The sequence below is a fragment of the Cryptomeria japonica genome, chromosome 2 (genome assembly GCF_030272615.1).
Source record: "Cryptomeria japonica chromosome 2, Sugi_1.0, whole genome shotgun sequence".
Taxonomy (NCBI): domain Eukaryota; kingdom Viridiplantae; phylum Streptophyta; class Pinopsida; order Cupressales; family Cupressaceae; genus Cryptomeria; species Cryptomeria japonica.
In genome coordinates, this window is record NC_081406.1 from 631,561,694 (window position 1) to 631,580,311 (window position 18,618).

Consider the following 18,618-nt stretch of genomic DNA (forward strand, 5'->3'; position numbering starts at 1 on the left):
TCTATATCCACAATATTCCCTTTTGATCCTAGGAATTTATTTGTTGATCTCTAGGCAGATTCTCAATTGATCAACTCTATTGCTTTACCTTAGAATCTGTGGTCCATGGGGACGTGTCACCCCCCTCCCCCACCACATAAAAAAGAACCTTGCATTTCTAGGACATGGGGTGATGTCCCCTTGCTGTGGATGTTGGGACATTCCCAAGACGTTGGAGAGGAGTCTCTCGAATGTCTAGGGGATGCCTAGGTGTCTCTCATGATGAAACAACAAAAAATAATTGATTTTTTTTCTTCAAAGCCTGTGCCCAAAGCCTAACCCACAAACTCTATCAAACTGCCTCATATCCTCTTTTTTAATTCACAAAAAAAAAATCAACAAGAACCTGATAGTGGGAGCTGGAAGTGTACAGTGAAAGGGTGAGAATGAAGAGCAAGAGGGTGGAGGAGGAGGCAAGAAGAGGAGTGATGACAAGTTGATGGTCATTTCAAAATGGAAATTCCAATCTTTGAAACTAGTTCGTGAAAATTTAATTTGTAATTCTTATACTTGTACATCTTGTTATAATTATTTTTTCATGTATAATATGTATTTCAGCGCTGCCTCATGCCTTCACCCTGTCATCCCCAAACTTAGGCCTTTGGACCCCGTGCCTGCATCCCCTCTTCAGGAAACTCCATGGAACTATGCTTAGAATCAACAAATGGATGCCCCAAATTATGGGCTCTTAGGAAATATGCCTTTGAATATAGCAAGTCTAATCCATGAGCTATCAAAAAATGGAGATACTGACAAGATATAAACATGGAGTTAATAGTTGAGGAATACATACAAACATACGTAAGGATGCTTTCTTATTGGATCTATAATCTCTTGGGTTGCAATGGAGACTGCTTTTATCAATTATTTTAGATTGCCCATAATTTCTTTGTTTTGTATTGTCAGTTCGCTACAACTCTTAGGGATTTCAATGAACCTATGAGACTATTAAATGCTCGGTTTAATAAAACATTCAGTAGGTTAGTAGTGCTTTATTCTTCTGCAAAAGATGTTGTACAATTGTATTTAAGAGCTCTAGATCCCTTGATTTTTTATTTTTGTGAGAGGAGCTGCATTAACAACTTTATCACTATCAAATCCCAAAATCACGCACTCATATAACAAATATCAATGCTAAATCTAATTCAAGTGCTTTGCATCAAATTCATAAGCAAGTTTTTACTCCAGCACTGTTGAATCAAGTAATGCTTCATGTTAATAATTAGTAAATCATCACTGTGTTCTTAAGCAATCACATGGCTACAAACAATGTTCTTAATCATATAACACCAACACACGATCAGCTAGTTGCACATGCGTTTTGGAATCCTCACATGTCTACAGGTAATGCAACTAATTAGCTGGGACCTAGTCAACTATCCATACCAAGCTTAGAATTGGAAAATATATGAATTTGAACAATGTTACGTTAGTTTCACAAAGAGTAGTTGTACAGAGTCAACAAGTAAATAACAACAGTGGTAGGAACTTCAATTTGTATAGATAGTGGATTACTTGACCTAGTAATGGAGACATTGTTATTCTTGTGGACAATGTGAATTGTTTATGCTGTAATTGGGGGGCTGTTTCAATTCAGAAAACCTTGCTTAACCTAAATAATCCTGAGCTGTTGAAAATGGATGAAAATCGTGGGTATAATGATAGGAATCATGGGAATGCTTAGTTTTGGAAACCTAATTCTTCTGAGAGTCTTAGAGTAATAATGAGCCTGGAGATAGTTTGGGGGAAGTTTCAGCTTCTTAACAAACATTTTACGTCCTCTAGTCCAGCAAACAATGCTTCTAACTCTTCTAATCTCTATGCTGGCAATAACCTAGTTGTTTAGACTAAAAAACTTTTAGAACAAAACAAATCTGATTATTATATTGTTGAAGATCTGTATTTGATTTTGTCCAATTAATTTGTTAAAATGAATCATTAATCAAAGCTTAATCACTTAGCGAGGAAAAAAGAAATGAGTAAGGTGGCAAATGTTAATGTAACTATGTACATGAAGAAAATTGAGCCGCCTCTGTTTCTATTGATAGTTGGGAACTTGGGATGTATGTCGTAGATTCAGTTTAATCTTTTGCTAAATCAGATAAGGAAAATGCAACTTGCTATTGGTCCAAGAATAGAACAATGCATAAATATACGTGTGTCAGATATCTCATATGCATACGGGAATTCCTCTTGTTGCTCTGATATGATTTGCAATTAAATGATTTATAGTTATCAACTCTCAATTTTTAATCTGCAATTGTATTGGAAACCAAATAAAACAAACCTGCTAATGATTTTTTAATTCTTCAGTGCAAATCTCCACAAATTCCATAACATTTAGTGCATGTGCAACCTCTGTAGGAAATCAGTCGAATGGATCTTGAGTTTTTTCGTTCCCAAACCCAATTATCTTCAGCACAGATGACTTCTTGATGAAATCACTTTCAAATGGCGAGGAGGGTTTTCATTTTAGGTGTAGAAGATGAACAGAGTCCAATCGTTCAAGCAAAGCAAATTTTATAATGAACAATAGATGTGCAAACTCTTTTCTCAAGCCTTGTTTAAATAGCTTTTACATTGTTTTTTCAAAAAAAAAAAAAAGATATTTTGCTTTTTAATCTTTTTTTTTTCCTTTTGAAAAAAATATTTTATTTTTCTAAACAAAGAACATTAACTTTTGTTATGACCACTTTTCAGCAACTTGAGCCTAGGGACCCTTTATCTGCACACTAAAATACCTTTTTAAATAATAAAATATAAGTTTGTCATTTAATTTACTTTTTTTTTGACAACTTTAATATTTAATTATTTAATTAATTTTCCCTTTTGAATCATCCCAAGGTTTTATGGAAAATATTAAAATAGCTGAAAATATGAAATTTGACCACACCACCAATACCTCAAATGCATATGATATCAGTCTGTATGAAAGTTGGTGTCCTTCCAAGATATGGAATTCTGCATGATGTTTGGAGTGCTCCCAACATTGTGGATCCGTACACAAATACTACAATTGTACTCATTTTGGCTCTAGAACCTCTTTACCAGTGTCAAAACATTTTTTCGATAAAGCTGGTGCTCTCCAATAAAGTCGAAGTTTCGAAGGATGTTGGAATGGATCCAAAAAACGGGACTCTACAACAACTTCCAGGTTTTTGGAGATTTGGATTTGGTAATTAAACAAGTTAGAAGCCAATATTCCTGCAATAATAAATGTTTATAGTTTCTAAGGATGCTGGAATGGACCCCAAAAAAGGAGGGGGGCTTTACAACAACTTACAGATTTTTCGAGATTTGGATTTGGTAATTAAACAATAACAAATAACAAATAACAAATGTGTATTATATGTGTCTACAATGACAAATGCCAATTATATGACTGCAATCTTGTTTGGAATTTGCTTGAACATTTTGATGCATTCAACATGCAGACTATTCCTTTTAGAAAGAACCAATAGTGGATTCATCAATAGTAGCTACAAGTACTCTAGGAACATGTGTCTACAATAACAAATGACTATTATATGACTGCAATCTTGTTTGGAATTTGCCTGAACACTTTGATGCATTCAACATCCAGACTATTCCTTGTAGAAAGAACCAATAGTGGACTCATCAATGGTAGCTACAAGTACTCTAGGAACAATAGTGACCTCCACATTGACGTTGGTGGTGATTTGTACTCTATCAATTTTGGATACTTTTGGGAAATTCTATGTATTTAATTTAAGTCACAGAATACAGCGATTTGTTGAAAATGTTAGCTAAGTTTGGATACCTGATTATCAAATTTTAATATTGTCAAATGACAATTAAAATTCATATGTATTATCTCAATTAATACTCAATTAATTTGATATTGGGCTGGACCCAATGGTAATGTGGGAAACAATTAACTATGTGATTGGGCTGGGCTCAATTGTAACATGGAAAGGCAATTCAATGACTATTGGGCTGGACCCAATACCTAACGTGGGAAAATGTATAATATTAATTAATAATCTTGCAAGCCGACTTGAGGATGTTTAGCACCAAAAGGATGATATATAATCCACTTCAAGATGAAGTCATTTACACAATCATTAGAAATGCAATCTGCTCTCCTACATTTTAGCGAACTCTTCACTTGTGCGAATTCAGTCAAGGATATTGTTGGGCGAAGTTGTCAAGAAGTCATGTTCTTCTTCATGAAGATTTTAGAATTGAAGGACCAACTCAGCACCATTGGAAGCGAGGTTGTGGACAAGGATATTGTCATGATTGCGTTGAATGGTCTTCTTGACTCTTGGGATCCCTTCATTCAAAGCATAAGTGGAAGAGCTGAATTCACTTCCTTCGATCACCTCCGGTTAGATTGCATTCAAGAGGAGTCACGTCTAGCTGCCAGAGAAATGCATAAAGGCTCTCATGGAGGAGATCAACACGTGCTTGCATCTCAACATGTTAGAAGGAAGGGAGGCCATTGGAAGAAGAACAACTTCAAAAGAGATAGAGACTTCAAACCTCCAGCTTTCGATTCAAGGAAGAAGCCAAGGGATCTTTCGCGTGTCCGTTGCTTCAGATGAGACAAGTTTGGACATTATGCCAAAGAACGTCAAAATTCGCCCATGCAAGGGGAGGCCAACCTTAATGAAGTTGCAAACTCAGAGGATAATGAAGACTATCTTTTCATTTCTGCTTTGTCCAACAATGTGCCAACCGATAGCAACACTTGGTTGATCGACAGTGGTGCATCTAGACACATCACGGGATATCGAGAGCATATCTCAGACTTGATGGAGAAAGAGTCCAATTTTCATGTGGTAATTGGTGATGATGCACAATATTCAGTAAGAGGCTTTTGTAGTACTTCTTTAAATTTAGAATTTGGTATGTCCTTGCATCTTAGTGATATTTTATTTGTCCCTGGAATTAAGAGGAATTTAATTTCTATTTTTGCACTAGAAGATAAAGGTTATCAAATAGCATTTTCTAAGGGTAAAGTACTTGCATGGCCTAAGAAATCTAGTATTAAATCTGCTCATGTTATTGGAAATAGATATGATAGTTTGTATAAGCTTTCAGCTAACCCCATCGGAGCACTCATTCATGAAGCTCCTGAATCTAGCAAGCTATGTCATAGAAGGCTCGATCATCTTCACTACTAGGCACTTCCTTCACTTGAAAGGATGGTTAAAGGTATGCCTAAACTTAATCAATCTCATGATGATGCTTGCAAAGGTTGTGCATTAGGTAAGAACACTAAAAGTCCATTTCATAAAAGTGAAAGTAGAGCTAAAGAAGAACTAGCACTTGTTCATTTTGATCTAAGTGGACCTATGTCTGTTCCTTCACCTAGCGGATTTGTATACTATGTAACATTTATAGATGATTTTTCTAGAAAGACTTGGATTTACTTTCTAAAATTTAAAATTTGATGAAGTGTTAAGTAGGTTTAAAGAATTTAAAGCTCTAGCTGAAAATATGTCTGGTAAAATGATTAAAGTGTTAAGATCTGACAATGGAGGTGAATACACCTCAATTAGCTTCAATGACTTTTGTGCAGAAACAGGAATTAAGAGGGAGTTTTGTGTTCCCTACAATCCTCAGCAAAATTGTGTAGCTGAATGAAAGAATAGAACCATTGTTGAAGCTGCCAAAGCTATGATTCACTATCAGGACCTGCAGATCTTCTTATGGGCTGAAGCATCCAAGACTGCTGTGTACATTCAAAATAGATGTCCTTACCATGTTCTGAAGAACATAACTCCTGAGGAAGCTTTCACAGGAGTCAAGCCAGATATCAGCCACCTAAGGATCTTTGGAAGTCCTGTTTATGTTCATGTGCCAAAGGAAAAGAGGACTAAGTTAGAGCCTTCTAGGAAGAAGTGTATCCTTGTTGGATATAGTGAATCTTCCAAGGCATTTCACATCTACATTCCTGGTCAAAGGTACATTGAGGTAAGTAGGGATGTCACCTTTGAAGAAAATATTGCTTTCAAGAAATCTAAATGTTCTCATATTGATAATGGTAAAGAAGTTAATGATAATCAAGATATGGATATTGATACTAACCCTGAGATTCAGAGGGAGCCTATTGAGCCTCCTGAACCTATTGAGCATGATGATCCTCCTGAGCCTCTAGTTCCAATTGATGGACCTAGAGATATTGCAGTTAGGAAGAAAAGATCCCTTCGGGTTAGAAGCACAATTCAAGATGCAGAAAAGTTTGCAGCTCCTAGTGGCACTTTCAGAGATGTGCAACATCAGAAGCTCCCTAACTATGTTGCAATGATGTGCAACATCATTGAGGTTGAACCATCTAGCATAGAAGAAGCTATGAACCAGCAAGCATGGAAGTTAGCTATGGACGAAGAGTATCAATCCATCATCAAGAATGATGTTTGGGATGTTGTGCCTAGACCTAAAGTTAAGTTTGTTGATTCTTCCAAATGGTTGTTTAAAATTAAACATGCTGCTGATGGTAGTATAGAGAAATATAAAGCTAGATTTGTAGATCGTAGTTTTTCTCAAAAGGAAGGCATAGATTATGAAGAAACATTTGCTCCTGTTGCTAGATATACTTCTATTAGAACTATTATAGCTATTGCTGCAACCAAAGGTTGAAAATTTACATCCCAGCCAAAGGTTGGAAATTACATCAAATGGATGTAAAGAATGCCTTCCTTAATGGTGTTATTGAGGAAGAAGTCTATATTGAACAACCTAAAGGTTATGAGATTCATAATAGAGAGACTCGTGTGCAGATTGAAGAAAACTCTCTATGACCTCAAGCAAGCTCCTAGAGCTTGGTATGAAAGAATTGATAAGTACTTAGTTTAAGATTTTATAAGAATGATGCTGACCCTAACATTTACTTTAAAGTATTAAATGGTGAATTGCTAATTCTGGTTTTATATGTTGTTGATTTATTTCTAATTGGTGAAGATAGTCTCATCATTAGGTGTAAGAAAGAATTAGCTACTGAATTTGAAATGAAGGATCTAGGTCTAATGCATTACTTTCTAGGGTTAGAAGTGTAGGAAAGCCCTAATGAAATTATTCTAAGTCAAGTTAAATATACTATCGATATATTGAAAAGATTTGGCATGATGGATTGTAAACCTATGTCTACTCCTATGGAAACTAACTTGAAGAAGTTGAGTATTTCTTCAGCTAACTTTGATTTTGCAGATCCTTTAGAGTACAGGCAGTTGATTGGATCCTTGATGTATCTAGTCAACACTAGACTAGATATCTGCTATGTAGTGAGTGCACTTAGCCAATTCATGAACCAACCAAAGCATGCTCACTTGGTGGTAGCCAAGCACATCTTGAGATACTTGCGTGGAACAATTGGCTATGGGTTGAAGTATTCGATCAACACAACAATCAATTTGGAAGGCTACTTTGACTCTGATTGGGCTAGAAGTGTTACTAACAAGAAAAGCACTTCAGGAATCTGTTTCAGCTTGGGTTCTGCTCTGATCTCTTGGGCCAGTAGGAAACAGTCCTCTGTTGCATTAAGTACTGCAGAAGTTGAATACATTGCCTCAAGTGTGGCAACTAGAGAAGTAGTTTGGCTTCGCAAGCTTCTTGCTGGGTTGTTTGGACAACCTTGGGAATCCACTGTTATTTATTGTGATAATCAGAGTTGTATTCAAATGTCTAACAATCCTGTGTTTCATGACAGGTCAAAACATGTGGAAACTCATTATCACTATATTCGTGATATGGCACAAAGAGATGCCATCCAGCTGAAATATATCAGCACTGATGAACAGGTTTTGGATGTTCTCACCAAGCCTCTAGCTCAGGTGAAGTTTGAGTACTTCATAGAGAAGCTTGGAATGGTGGAGAACACAACATTGATTGAGAGGGAGTCTCAATCTTAGTGATGCAATTCAGTTTTGCATCTTCCACCCTCTACGGGCAATGCAAGGTGACAATGTGTCCTCCTCTGGGTGAAGGCTGAGGTGTAAGACCTCTTCCACCTCCTGCAGGCTATGCAAGGTGGGTCTATCCTTTGCGGGCAATGCAAGATAGATATCATGAAACGAGTTCATGATATTTATGTGTTTACTATAGGTATACTCTATGAAGTTTATACATTCACTCTTGCGGGCAATGCAAGATGAAAGTCATGAATGGATCATGACATGTGGCAGTTATCCTCCCTAGCTAAGAGGGAGTGTTAAAAATGTTAGCTAAGTTCGGATACCTGGTTATCGAATTTTAATGTTGTCAAATGACAATTAAAATTCATATTTATTATCTCAATTTATTGATATTGGGCTGGACCCAAATGTAACGTTACAATTAACTATGTTATTGGGCTGAGCTCAATTGTAACGTGGAAAGGCAATTCAATGACTATTGGGCTGGACCCAATACCTAACGTGGGAAAATGTATAATATTAATTAATTATCTTGCAAGCCGATTGGAGGATGTCATTTACACAATCATTAGAAATGCAATCTGCTCTCCTACATTTTAGCGAACTCTTCACTTGTGCGAATTTAGTCAAGGATATTGTTGGGCGAAGTTGTCAAGATCTTTTGCAATTCTGCTCTAGCCTATTGTAGTCATCTTCTACTGATCCTCTCTTTTGGTCATCTACTATTGATTAGGGCTGCATCCTTCATTACCTTGTCAACTTGCTGTTTGGACAACAATCTGAGATAAGTCTGCTATATTGTAGTTGCCTACAATTGAGATAATACATATCATATTTAAGGCTGGGTTTTTCACCTCCAAGAGGGAGGTTTTCCTAGGGTATTGGTGTCTTTGTCTTGTGTTTTATTACTATTACTGTTCATTCACAGTCTGATTATATTTAATTGTTTAGATTAACATCTGATTGCTTAAAATTAACACAATTTTCATGGACGAGGTTCGAATTTAATCGAATTTCAAACTTTTGTGAAAAAATCAAATCGTTCAAATTTGGCCATAAAAAAATTCTGCTAAAAAGTGGGCAGACAACCTCTGTAAACACACAACTCACTCCTGTGGCTGCCATCGCTGCTGCTTGTTGTAGTCGCCATCACTGCTGCCGCCTGTTGTAGTCACCATCACTGCTGCCTGTTGTAGTCACTGTCACAGCCATTGCCATCACTGTCGCCTGCCGTACTCGCCGTTGCAGCCGTTGCAATCGCTCCCTTGTTCAGTTAGGTGCGCAAGCCCTCAAATTTTGTTAGTTATTTTGACATCGCTCCCGTGTTGTAAACAATATCGAGTAATAGTAATGTATTCGATGTTGTGAATTTTATTAGTTATTAGTTAATTACAAGCAATAGTAATTAGGTATTCGATATTGTTTGATGTAGTTTTATTTTTTTATTGTAATAAATTAGTAATTAGGTAAAAGGTATATCGAATGCATTAAAAAAATATATAGTAATATGTTATTATGTATATTTTTTAATGCATTCGATATACATTATTAGATATATTTTTTAATAAATTAATTATATTATTAGTTATATATTTATTAGAAGTATTACATATATTTAAAAATAAACAAAAATTATATAAGGCGAATTTAATAAGATTTTTTTTTTTGATTTTTTCCTTTGTCAAATTTAATTAGAATATTATGACTGTTGAATTCGAATTCGAATTCGAACCTTTTGACTTGGTATTTAATGATGAACAATACCTTATTGATTTCATGACTTGTTTTAGCAGATTTGAATCTTAAATCATAGATAAAGAAAATAGAGATGATTCATAGATGGATGAAGAGTGGTGTTGTAGATCCGCAGACAAAAATTAGCCCTAAAGATATCATTTCATTGGAATGCATTTTTGACATGGATCATCAAGATCAAAATGTAGATTCAGCTCCATTTGAAGGAGGGTTATTTGGTACATACAATTTAGAAGATAATGAGAGACATGCATATTTTCTTGGGAGAGGCTTGCACGGAGAAAGAGAAAAGGAAGGAATGATTCATCCACCCAGAGATTATAGGGATATGATAGCATGGAGCTATGATGATTTAAAAGTATATGTTGTGTATTATTAGTAATATTGCTGCCTTGAAAACTAGATGTAAAACCTTTCCGTCAAATTTAGAGACTTGTGAATCTTCTGTTGGAACCTCTCATTTTAAATGAGTTGGAAAAGTCGTTAGCCTAAATTGTTTTCCTGTTAGATATTCTATGTAGGTTGCAATTCTGGTTCTTGTTCACAATAAGATTGGTGAAATGCATCTTTGTGTTGACTTAGCAATTTGAACAAAGCTTCGAAGTAGGATAGTAACCCATTCCCATCTTTGGATGAAGTGCTGTAGATAGTGAATGCTTCTCAAATAATGTATTTCATGATACAATCATGTTGTGGCAGATCGTAAGGACGCAACTAAGATTGCATTTACTACGTAATAGATATTCTATGTAGGTTGCAATTCTGGTTCTTGTTCACAATAAGATTGGTGAAATGCATCTTTGTGTTGACTTAGCAATTTGAACAAAGCTTCAAAGTAGGATAGTAACCCAGTCCCATCTTTGGATGAAGTGTTGTAGTTAGTGAATGCTTCTCAAATGATGTATTTCACGATACAATCATGTTGTGGCAGATCGTAAGGACGCCACTAAGATTGCATTTACTACGTAATAGAGGACTTTTATTTATGGAAGGCAAGCTTTTGGTTTGATCAATGCTTTGCCACCTTTCAGCATACCATGGATATTGCTTTTAGGGATCTTATTGGTAACTGTATCATAATCTATTTGGATGATGTAATTCCTAAGATATGGGTTTTGGGGACCAAATGCGAATCGATCCGTGCTGGGTTCTGACAGGGTTCGCAATTTTCCCTGTGGGTTCACCCTGGGTTCACGTAGACATATATGAATCTATGATACATTGATATATGTTATATGGCATATGACATAATATGATAATATTGAAATTCTGAACTATCAATTGGTATTTGCCACTGATCAATGATGAAGTAGCATATTATTTGTAATTTTGTAACAAACACACACACACACACACACACATGTATGGGCGAACCCAAAAGGCAATTTTTTTTCCCGAACCGGGTTCGCGCCTCCGAACCCGAACCCGAACCAGTAACTTAGTCTAATTCCGTTTTGTAAAAACAATGTAGATCTCCTAAAGGATTGGGACCCCTCTCGAAATTACTAATAGAGGTCCATAAGATGTTTCAGAGGCTTGTGAAGGCCAGGGATGCATCCCCATTGAATGGTGGTATTTCCTCTTGTTAGCAGTTTTAATAAGGGTGGTGTATTAAATTGGAGTCCTATTTGGCTCTCACCAGTCAGAATCAGGACATTTGTATATTTTTTCTTGTTCGATTTGCATGGTCAATATTAAGTTCCACTTTTTTTATCAAGAGGCAGTGTGGAAAAGAGGACAGTTCTAATGATGAAGAGGCAAGTGCTAAATCTGGAAATGTATAAAGGCAAAAACAGTACAACATGGTTCAGTGCTAAACAGAAAGAACTCAAAAAGAAAGTAAGTCAAATAAGTGAGGGCTCTTAAACAATATTGTTCATTGTTTTGCTCTTCATCCAAGTGACTGGTCTGTATGAGTCAAGAAATTTCAATTTAAAAGTTAATCTATGCACTTTGCTTGGGCTTCTTGCTATTTCCCACAAGAGCAGAGAAAACCAAGATTTTGGTATCCAACATAAACTATGAAGGACAGAAATAGTTTACCTTAAATGAACGAACCATACAACTGAAGTAGTAAACAGTGTCAAAATGACCCCTGAGCTTTTTTGTGGATAAGATATTATTTAGGAGAGTTCACTGGTAGTGTTTTTCTGCAAATAAGGAGTCACAGTGTCATTCCAAAATGAATGCATTTGTTAGAAATTCTAGCACAAAGTGTCACAGAAAAAATAAAGCAGGTCCTGATTTTGGCGTGTGTTTTCTATTCTGAGAGGTATTGTCTACCTAAATTATGTGTGCTCCATGGAGGTATGATTTCTTGTATATCGGTCAATAGCTGCTTTTCATATATGAAAGGTTATGAAATTTAGGATTTTGTTATAGTAATTCATGGTTTTTTTGTTTCACATAAAAATTTCAGAATTGCAGAACAACAAACAATCTCTTTTGTTTATTTTGATTAAGGATCTGGTTGTATAACTGTGCTATTTATGTGAAAGATGAATATGCATCATAAATATAGCAGGAGAGATGGTGTCTGAGGAGAATATGCAGACCACTTGGTTGGGAATTGATATTCAAGCTACCATATGCAAAGAAAAGGCTGTGCTTGAGGTGTTTTGAGTTTTTGCTTGTGGGTTTGGTTTAGCTTCTTATCTTTTGCTATTTGCAGGATCAGTGAGATAGCAAGACTTTCAATACAACATTTAAAATGAGGCTCATAAGTTTTGGTGGAATCCATTACGATTCATGTGTTTAATAGAAGTGTAGTTAATTATCAATAATATTTAAAATTGATTTATTGGCATGCTATCAGGATTTAGAGTACAATTTTTATTTGAATCTGTGTAACTTGCAAGATAACAGAGAGTTTTTCATATAAAATTTGAAGGGCAATTTATTAATGCATTTGTGTGTGATACACCATTTAAGTGGATCCATGGATTTTACAGAGATAACAAATAAATGGAATCCATTATGATCCATGTGTTGAATAGAAGTGTAGTTAATTACCAATAATATTTAAAATTGATTTTTTTGGCATGCTATCAAGATTTAGAGTACAATTTTTATTTGAATCTGTGTAAGGTGCAAGATAACAGAAGAGTTCTTCATAGAAAATTTGAAGGGTGATTTATTAATAATGCGTTTATGTTTGATATACCATTTAAGTGGGGATCCATGGATTTCACAGAGATCGCAAATAATCTGCAAGTCTTGCAAAATATTTCGTTTAATATTCTCTTTGTTATTGTTAGCTTTACAACTTGTCTTTGGAAACTTCGACTTGCTTTTAGATGTTTAGTCCTGTTATGACGCAATAGAGTTTACATGGAGGTTTGCTGCCAAAGAAACTATTGTTGTCAAGGTCTTCTCTTCTGGTGGCTGGACAAGATTGTGTGATTGTTGTAATTTTTCGTTTTCTATGTGTTTTTATAACATAAGAATTATAGTTTTGAATGTTTATTACCTTAACTATATGATTGTAATTCATGTTTGCTAATTGTATGCTACCTCTTGTATTTACACAGAAAATTGGGATGCAAGGTCACGATGAAGTGGAGGAAGGTCTTTGTTCTGGTATTCAGTACGAGAAAGTGCACTCAAAAAGTGGGTTTGCTTTATTGGGGAATAAGGTAGTGTGTTGATTCTGAATTTATATAAGATGAATGGTGGCCTACAGTTTATTTAAAGCTGAAGATATGTCATTCCAATCTAATTGCTCTTACTATAAACCAGTTTTGCAAGTGTTCCAATTGTTTGACATCCATGTTCCTAATGCAAATAATTATTTATGATGGTTTGAAGTGCCATGAGTGGGTTGGACTCATATTTCAAGCACCTTTCTCCAGTACTTCACTTTGCTGATCTACTTCACAATAGAATGCCTAAAGCATTGTGGGACAGATAGACTTCCTTGCTTTTATGTTGATATTGCATTTTGGAAGATGGGTTGTGGGAACAGTAGTTAATCCTTTAGTGAGAAAAAATAATGTTTGGTGGTCATTAGAGAAGGAAGTATGGAGCAAAATGTCTGATCTATGGACATTATAATAGCATTGTTTTATGCGGTACAGTTAGTGTCATCCTTATAAATTCTTTTAAGTAAATATAGTGATCTTGGAAGAAGTGGTACAAATTTACAAATATGCTGCAATTTGAAGAAGCATTCAGAGTTATCTTGTTAGTTTTTAGTTTTGAGTGAAAATCTATATGGATGCCTCACCACATTCAAAAAGATATACATAGCTGTAAAGATCAAAATCCTGTGTGACCTATGAAGGGTCACATATCTACAATAACCAGGAACAACCAAATAAACAAAATCATGGATAACATGGACTGGAATAATCTGAAAGACGTATAGCAACATAGCAATGTAGAACGATACACAGATATCATAAAGCGATATTGAAGTGCACCTTTATTGCTCACCAGCCCTATCTGTGGCACCATCACCTGTAACCTTGTCACAAGGTTCGAGTTTGACTGTGTTTGGCAACAATAAAATTCATATGGAGTTGGCAAGGGGAAAAAATTTGGAAAAAAGTTTGTGAGTAAATTCACCTTTATAAAGTTGATTTAATAAAATATAAATAATAAATTCATAAAAATAATATAATATTATATTAAATTTGAATACATTATTGATTAAAATAAGTTTCCAAAACATTATAATATAATATATTTAAAATTGTAATATATTAAATTATAATTAAAAATTTATGAGAATACTACCATAACCTCTAGAATACTACCATGATGTGAGAGAACAAGATGTTGTAATGATTTGGTGGAGATCCGGAAGCATATTCATTGCAATCCCAACATCTTTGCATAGAGGATTAAATTCCACCTATATTTCTGTGATTGCCTACACATTACAGCAAGAAACTGAAGGCAACATTTCCTGGTCCATGCCAAAGTAAACTGAAACCTCTTGCTTGATTAAATACAACAAGATTCTGAATGCATCTGTGAACTTTCACATTTCTCACCACTTCTTCTAATTTGCCTAATAAAATAATTAGTTCGTGACCGCAAAAGATTATTGTCACCAATACCATCCAGCCCCAAAATGGCTTTTCATTAGATAAAGGGTCTAGGCTGAAGAGTCTTTTTTTTTGCAGCCTAAAGTTAGAAGCACATGTGCCTAAGTGGGTCCTTGGAAGCAAGAATGCAATGGATACATCTATTGCAGACCACATAAAAGACAATGCTCAACAACAATTGCCAAAAAGTTGCAAATCAAAACAGCTGTACAAGGTCACAAAACCACAAGGAGCAGCTTGACATGATAGTGAGCATACACATGAAATAAAAGCCACCTTACGTTAAAATAATGCTTTAGAAACATAGTGAACATACACATGAAATAAAAGCCACCTTACGTTAAAATAATGCTTTCATTAGATAAAGGGTCTAGGCTGAAGAGTCTTTTTTTTGCAGCCTAAAGTTAGAAGCACATGTGCCTAAGTGGGTCCTTGGAAGCAAGAATGCAATGGATACATCTATTGCAGACCACATAAAAGACAATGCTCAACAACAGTTGCCAAAATGTTGCGAATCAAAACAGCTGTACAAGGTCACAAAACCACAAGGAGCACCTTGACATGATAGTGAGCATACACATGAAATAAAAGCCACGTTACGTTAAAATAATGCTTTAGAAACATGTGAATGCCAACCCCTCTATCGCCAAGATTGAAAGCAAAATGATTGTGAAGAAAAATTAAATGAGCCCTGTCATTATAAATATAAATGTTCTTTTTAAGTCCATTCCAATCATGGACACTGTTGCTCTGTAATGGTGTGTAATCCTTTTTAACATCTTAAAGTTTTCACCAAGCTTTAATCTGAAAATGAAAGATTTGAAAGATGCAACAACAAGAGGACAACACACAAGTTTTTATATGGAAACCCAATGTGGGAAAACCATGGTGAGAAATGCCGCTAGGATCTACTGTCCTAATCCGACCTCACAATTTTTACTCCAATTACAATGTTTTAAGGGCTTCGGCTTCAACCCTAAGGACTCACCAAACCCGTCTATAAGTGCACCAACACTTCAAAACAGACTATCTTTGAGCACCAACTCAAGTTTTAATACAGACTATCTTTGAGCACCAACTCAAGTCTTAAAACAGACTATCACTTTCAGTAGCAAATACACAAATATTCAGAATTCTTTTACAAATCTGAAGAATCAAACTGATTTTTTGTGTAAACTGAACAATCTGAAACTATAAACTCATTGAATTTAAAAACTGATCTGTATATCAGATATCTTTCTGTATAATCATGATACTGTATATTTGCGAAGTCTTATCCTGAAAATAATATTCAAATCTTTGTTTTTCTGCAAGAGAAACTCAGAAAAGAATAAAGATCTAAGACTTGTTGTGACATATTATTACTCCTGTTCTTAAAGCAAATCTTAGTAATAAAACCATCTCCAGAAACTCCAATATCCTGTTTCAACACATTATTCAATATCCCCTGTCTCAACGCATTCAGGAAAAAAGTTAATGTGTATTAAACAATTCTGTCACTGTTAAGAATACGAATTTGTAACAATTCTTGAAACTGTTTTTAATCTGGAGAACTGATCCAAAATAATATAATAATCTGAACTCACCAAAATTCTACTGAATGTAAAACGCATAGGCATGTGGCATGTTACATCAATACTCCCAGGTCGTCACCGAAACAAACACAAGCATTCTCAGGTTATCACCAAAACAAACTAAAACATTCTCAGGATATCAGCAAAACAAACTCATACGTTGTCAGGCTATCACCGAAACAGAATCATACACTTTGGATGCAATTTATAATATCTCTGTCTTGAAGATCTGAGTGCTGCTCTCCATTTAACATGAGAATACAGATATTGTTTGTGTATTTCAAAATTTCATATTATATATTTCATCTCTCACAAAATCTCAGTGTTACACTGAAACACGTTTTCCCCCCTTTTGGGTGGCATTTAGGAGACGCGGATGTTTTCGGGATGGGGACACAGGTATGTGACGTCTCCTGCCACCGCCACCGGTGCTCTGCCGGATACGGGGAAACGTCTCCATGTCTCCCAAGGAGACGTGGAGACATCTCCAAGTCTCCTTTGGGAGTCTTTAGGCACCCTTTCATACTTTCCCATCAGTGACCCAACTTCCCTCAAATTAAGTAGGCTACCCCGAGTGATGACATGTTCTTAGTTGGATTTTCTTGCCACTTGTGCTCCAACGGGTTGTCTTAGTTGGATGCACTGTGCTATAGGGCTCAATTGGGCTTAACAGTCAATGGGTGTCCCCTCATGTTTTCCTTGAAACCTTACTATGATTGGCTCATGATGGTTTAGGTTCTAGTAGAAAATTTATTTATCATTTTATATGATGTTAAATGTTCATGAACTCTCAAATTTAATTGTTTAAAATGAGTTAAACTTCAAAAAGCTATTTGATAAAATGAAATTGTATTGTTGGAATTATTAATTTTTTACCCCAACTACTTCTACAAACCCTCCAAAACATGAACGACACTTTCAACAATTTTCAATCCAAATTAATGGAAGGGATGTCACCTCCAATTATTTTGAAAATGATAATAGAGCCCATTTAGGTTCAACACAAAGGATAACTAGACCCTCCTTCATATCTAGAGAAGGACCAACTAAAGAAGAAGAATAAATTAATGCGCCAAATTATAACTTAGACGAACTTGTCGAATCATATTCAAGACTTGACCTTGAAACTAGTAGAAACATTCCATGTAGAGAATTTTGTGATGTCTGATCAAGAATTAACCCTTGAAGGGAAAGGGGTCAACTTAATAAAATCCTACATGATAAAATAGGCATAATAACTCTTTCAAATTTTGATGGGTGAGGAAAGTTCACCACTCATTCATGGATCGAAAAATTGGATACATACCTATCTCTTAACCCTATGATTGAAGAAGATGCCATCAAATTTGCCATCCTACATTTAGAAATGGCTGCACATGATTAGTGGCAACATGGCTTGATTACGCAATTCCATCAAAACTTACTCATTGAAAGATTTGACCAAAAGCATCCATAGAGCTACTTCAAAGAATTAACTTAAGGCAAGAGGGGACCGTTGAGGACTATGTGATAGAATTCCAAAAGATTTCCATCATGGTTCTTGGAATAATTGAAATAAGACTCACCTATTTATAAAAGGATTATTGAAATCTATTCGTGGCCGAGTAAGTGCCTTTGATCCTTCCACTATCCAAGATGCAATCATAAAAGCCCTACGACTTGCTACCACTAAAACAAAGGATAAAGGTTACTCTAAAAATGTATCATCAAAAGATAAACCCTTCTATGAGAAAGATGGGCATGAAAGAACATTTCTTCCTAGAGATGATTGTGAAAAACATCGAAGGGAAAAGTTATGTTTCAAGTGCAAGGAAAAATGGGAGCAAGGATATGTTTGTAAGTAAGAAGAACTTCAAAATAAAGAATTGTGCTTCAAGTGTAAGGAAATATGAAAGTCGAGACATATTTGTGCGAAAAGAAGCTAACTACGCAATATATAGGCATTATCCAATGAAGAATCTTGGGAAGAAGAAACAACCCCAATCAAAAGGAGGAGGTGCGATGACCAAAAACATGAAATCACGACTAAGTAGAAACAAGGCTCCTAATTTGGCAGCTATTTCCAAGGTCTAACTCTTTCCATAACATAGCTAACATCATCTCAAACTAGATTCAATCCCAAGCTATCTCAAACTTTGACAAAAGTAATCTAGTCATTATTTTTGCAACACACACTCTTGAAGAAGACAATATCAATAGTAATGATTGTCAATACACTTGACAAGCATGATAGATAAGATTCTTCAATATTTTATATAGCTGTTAATATTTGCAAAAAATGAAGTCATTCTAAAAACGTTTGTTTCATAATTCTCTTTA

At 35.3% G+C, this 18,618-nt stretch overlaps 1 protein-coding gene across 5 annotated transcripts in view; it reads left to right on the forward strand.

The window, feature by feature from the left end:
* LOC131033924 (inactive poly [ADP-ribose] polymerase RCD1) overlaps positions 1 to 18,618 on the forward strand; it is a 55,680-nt gene that overhangs the window by 16,538 nt on the left and 20,524 nt on the right. For 4 of the 5 annotated variants that reach the window (XR_009103720.2, XR_009371602.1, XM_057965245.2 and 1 more), the window contains exon 7: positions 13,205 to 13,309. The exons of the other annotated variant lie outside the window; for it this stretch is intronic. Coding sequence is in view for 2 of the 4 variants with exons in the window: in XM_057965245.2 (XP_057821228.1) it covers positions 13,205 to 13,309 (105 nt within the window). In the remaining 2 variants the exon portion in view is untranslated. The remainder of the gene's footprint in view (positions 1 to 13,204; positions 13,310 to 18,618) is intronic. 5 annotated transcript variants of the gene reach the window in all.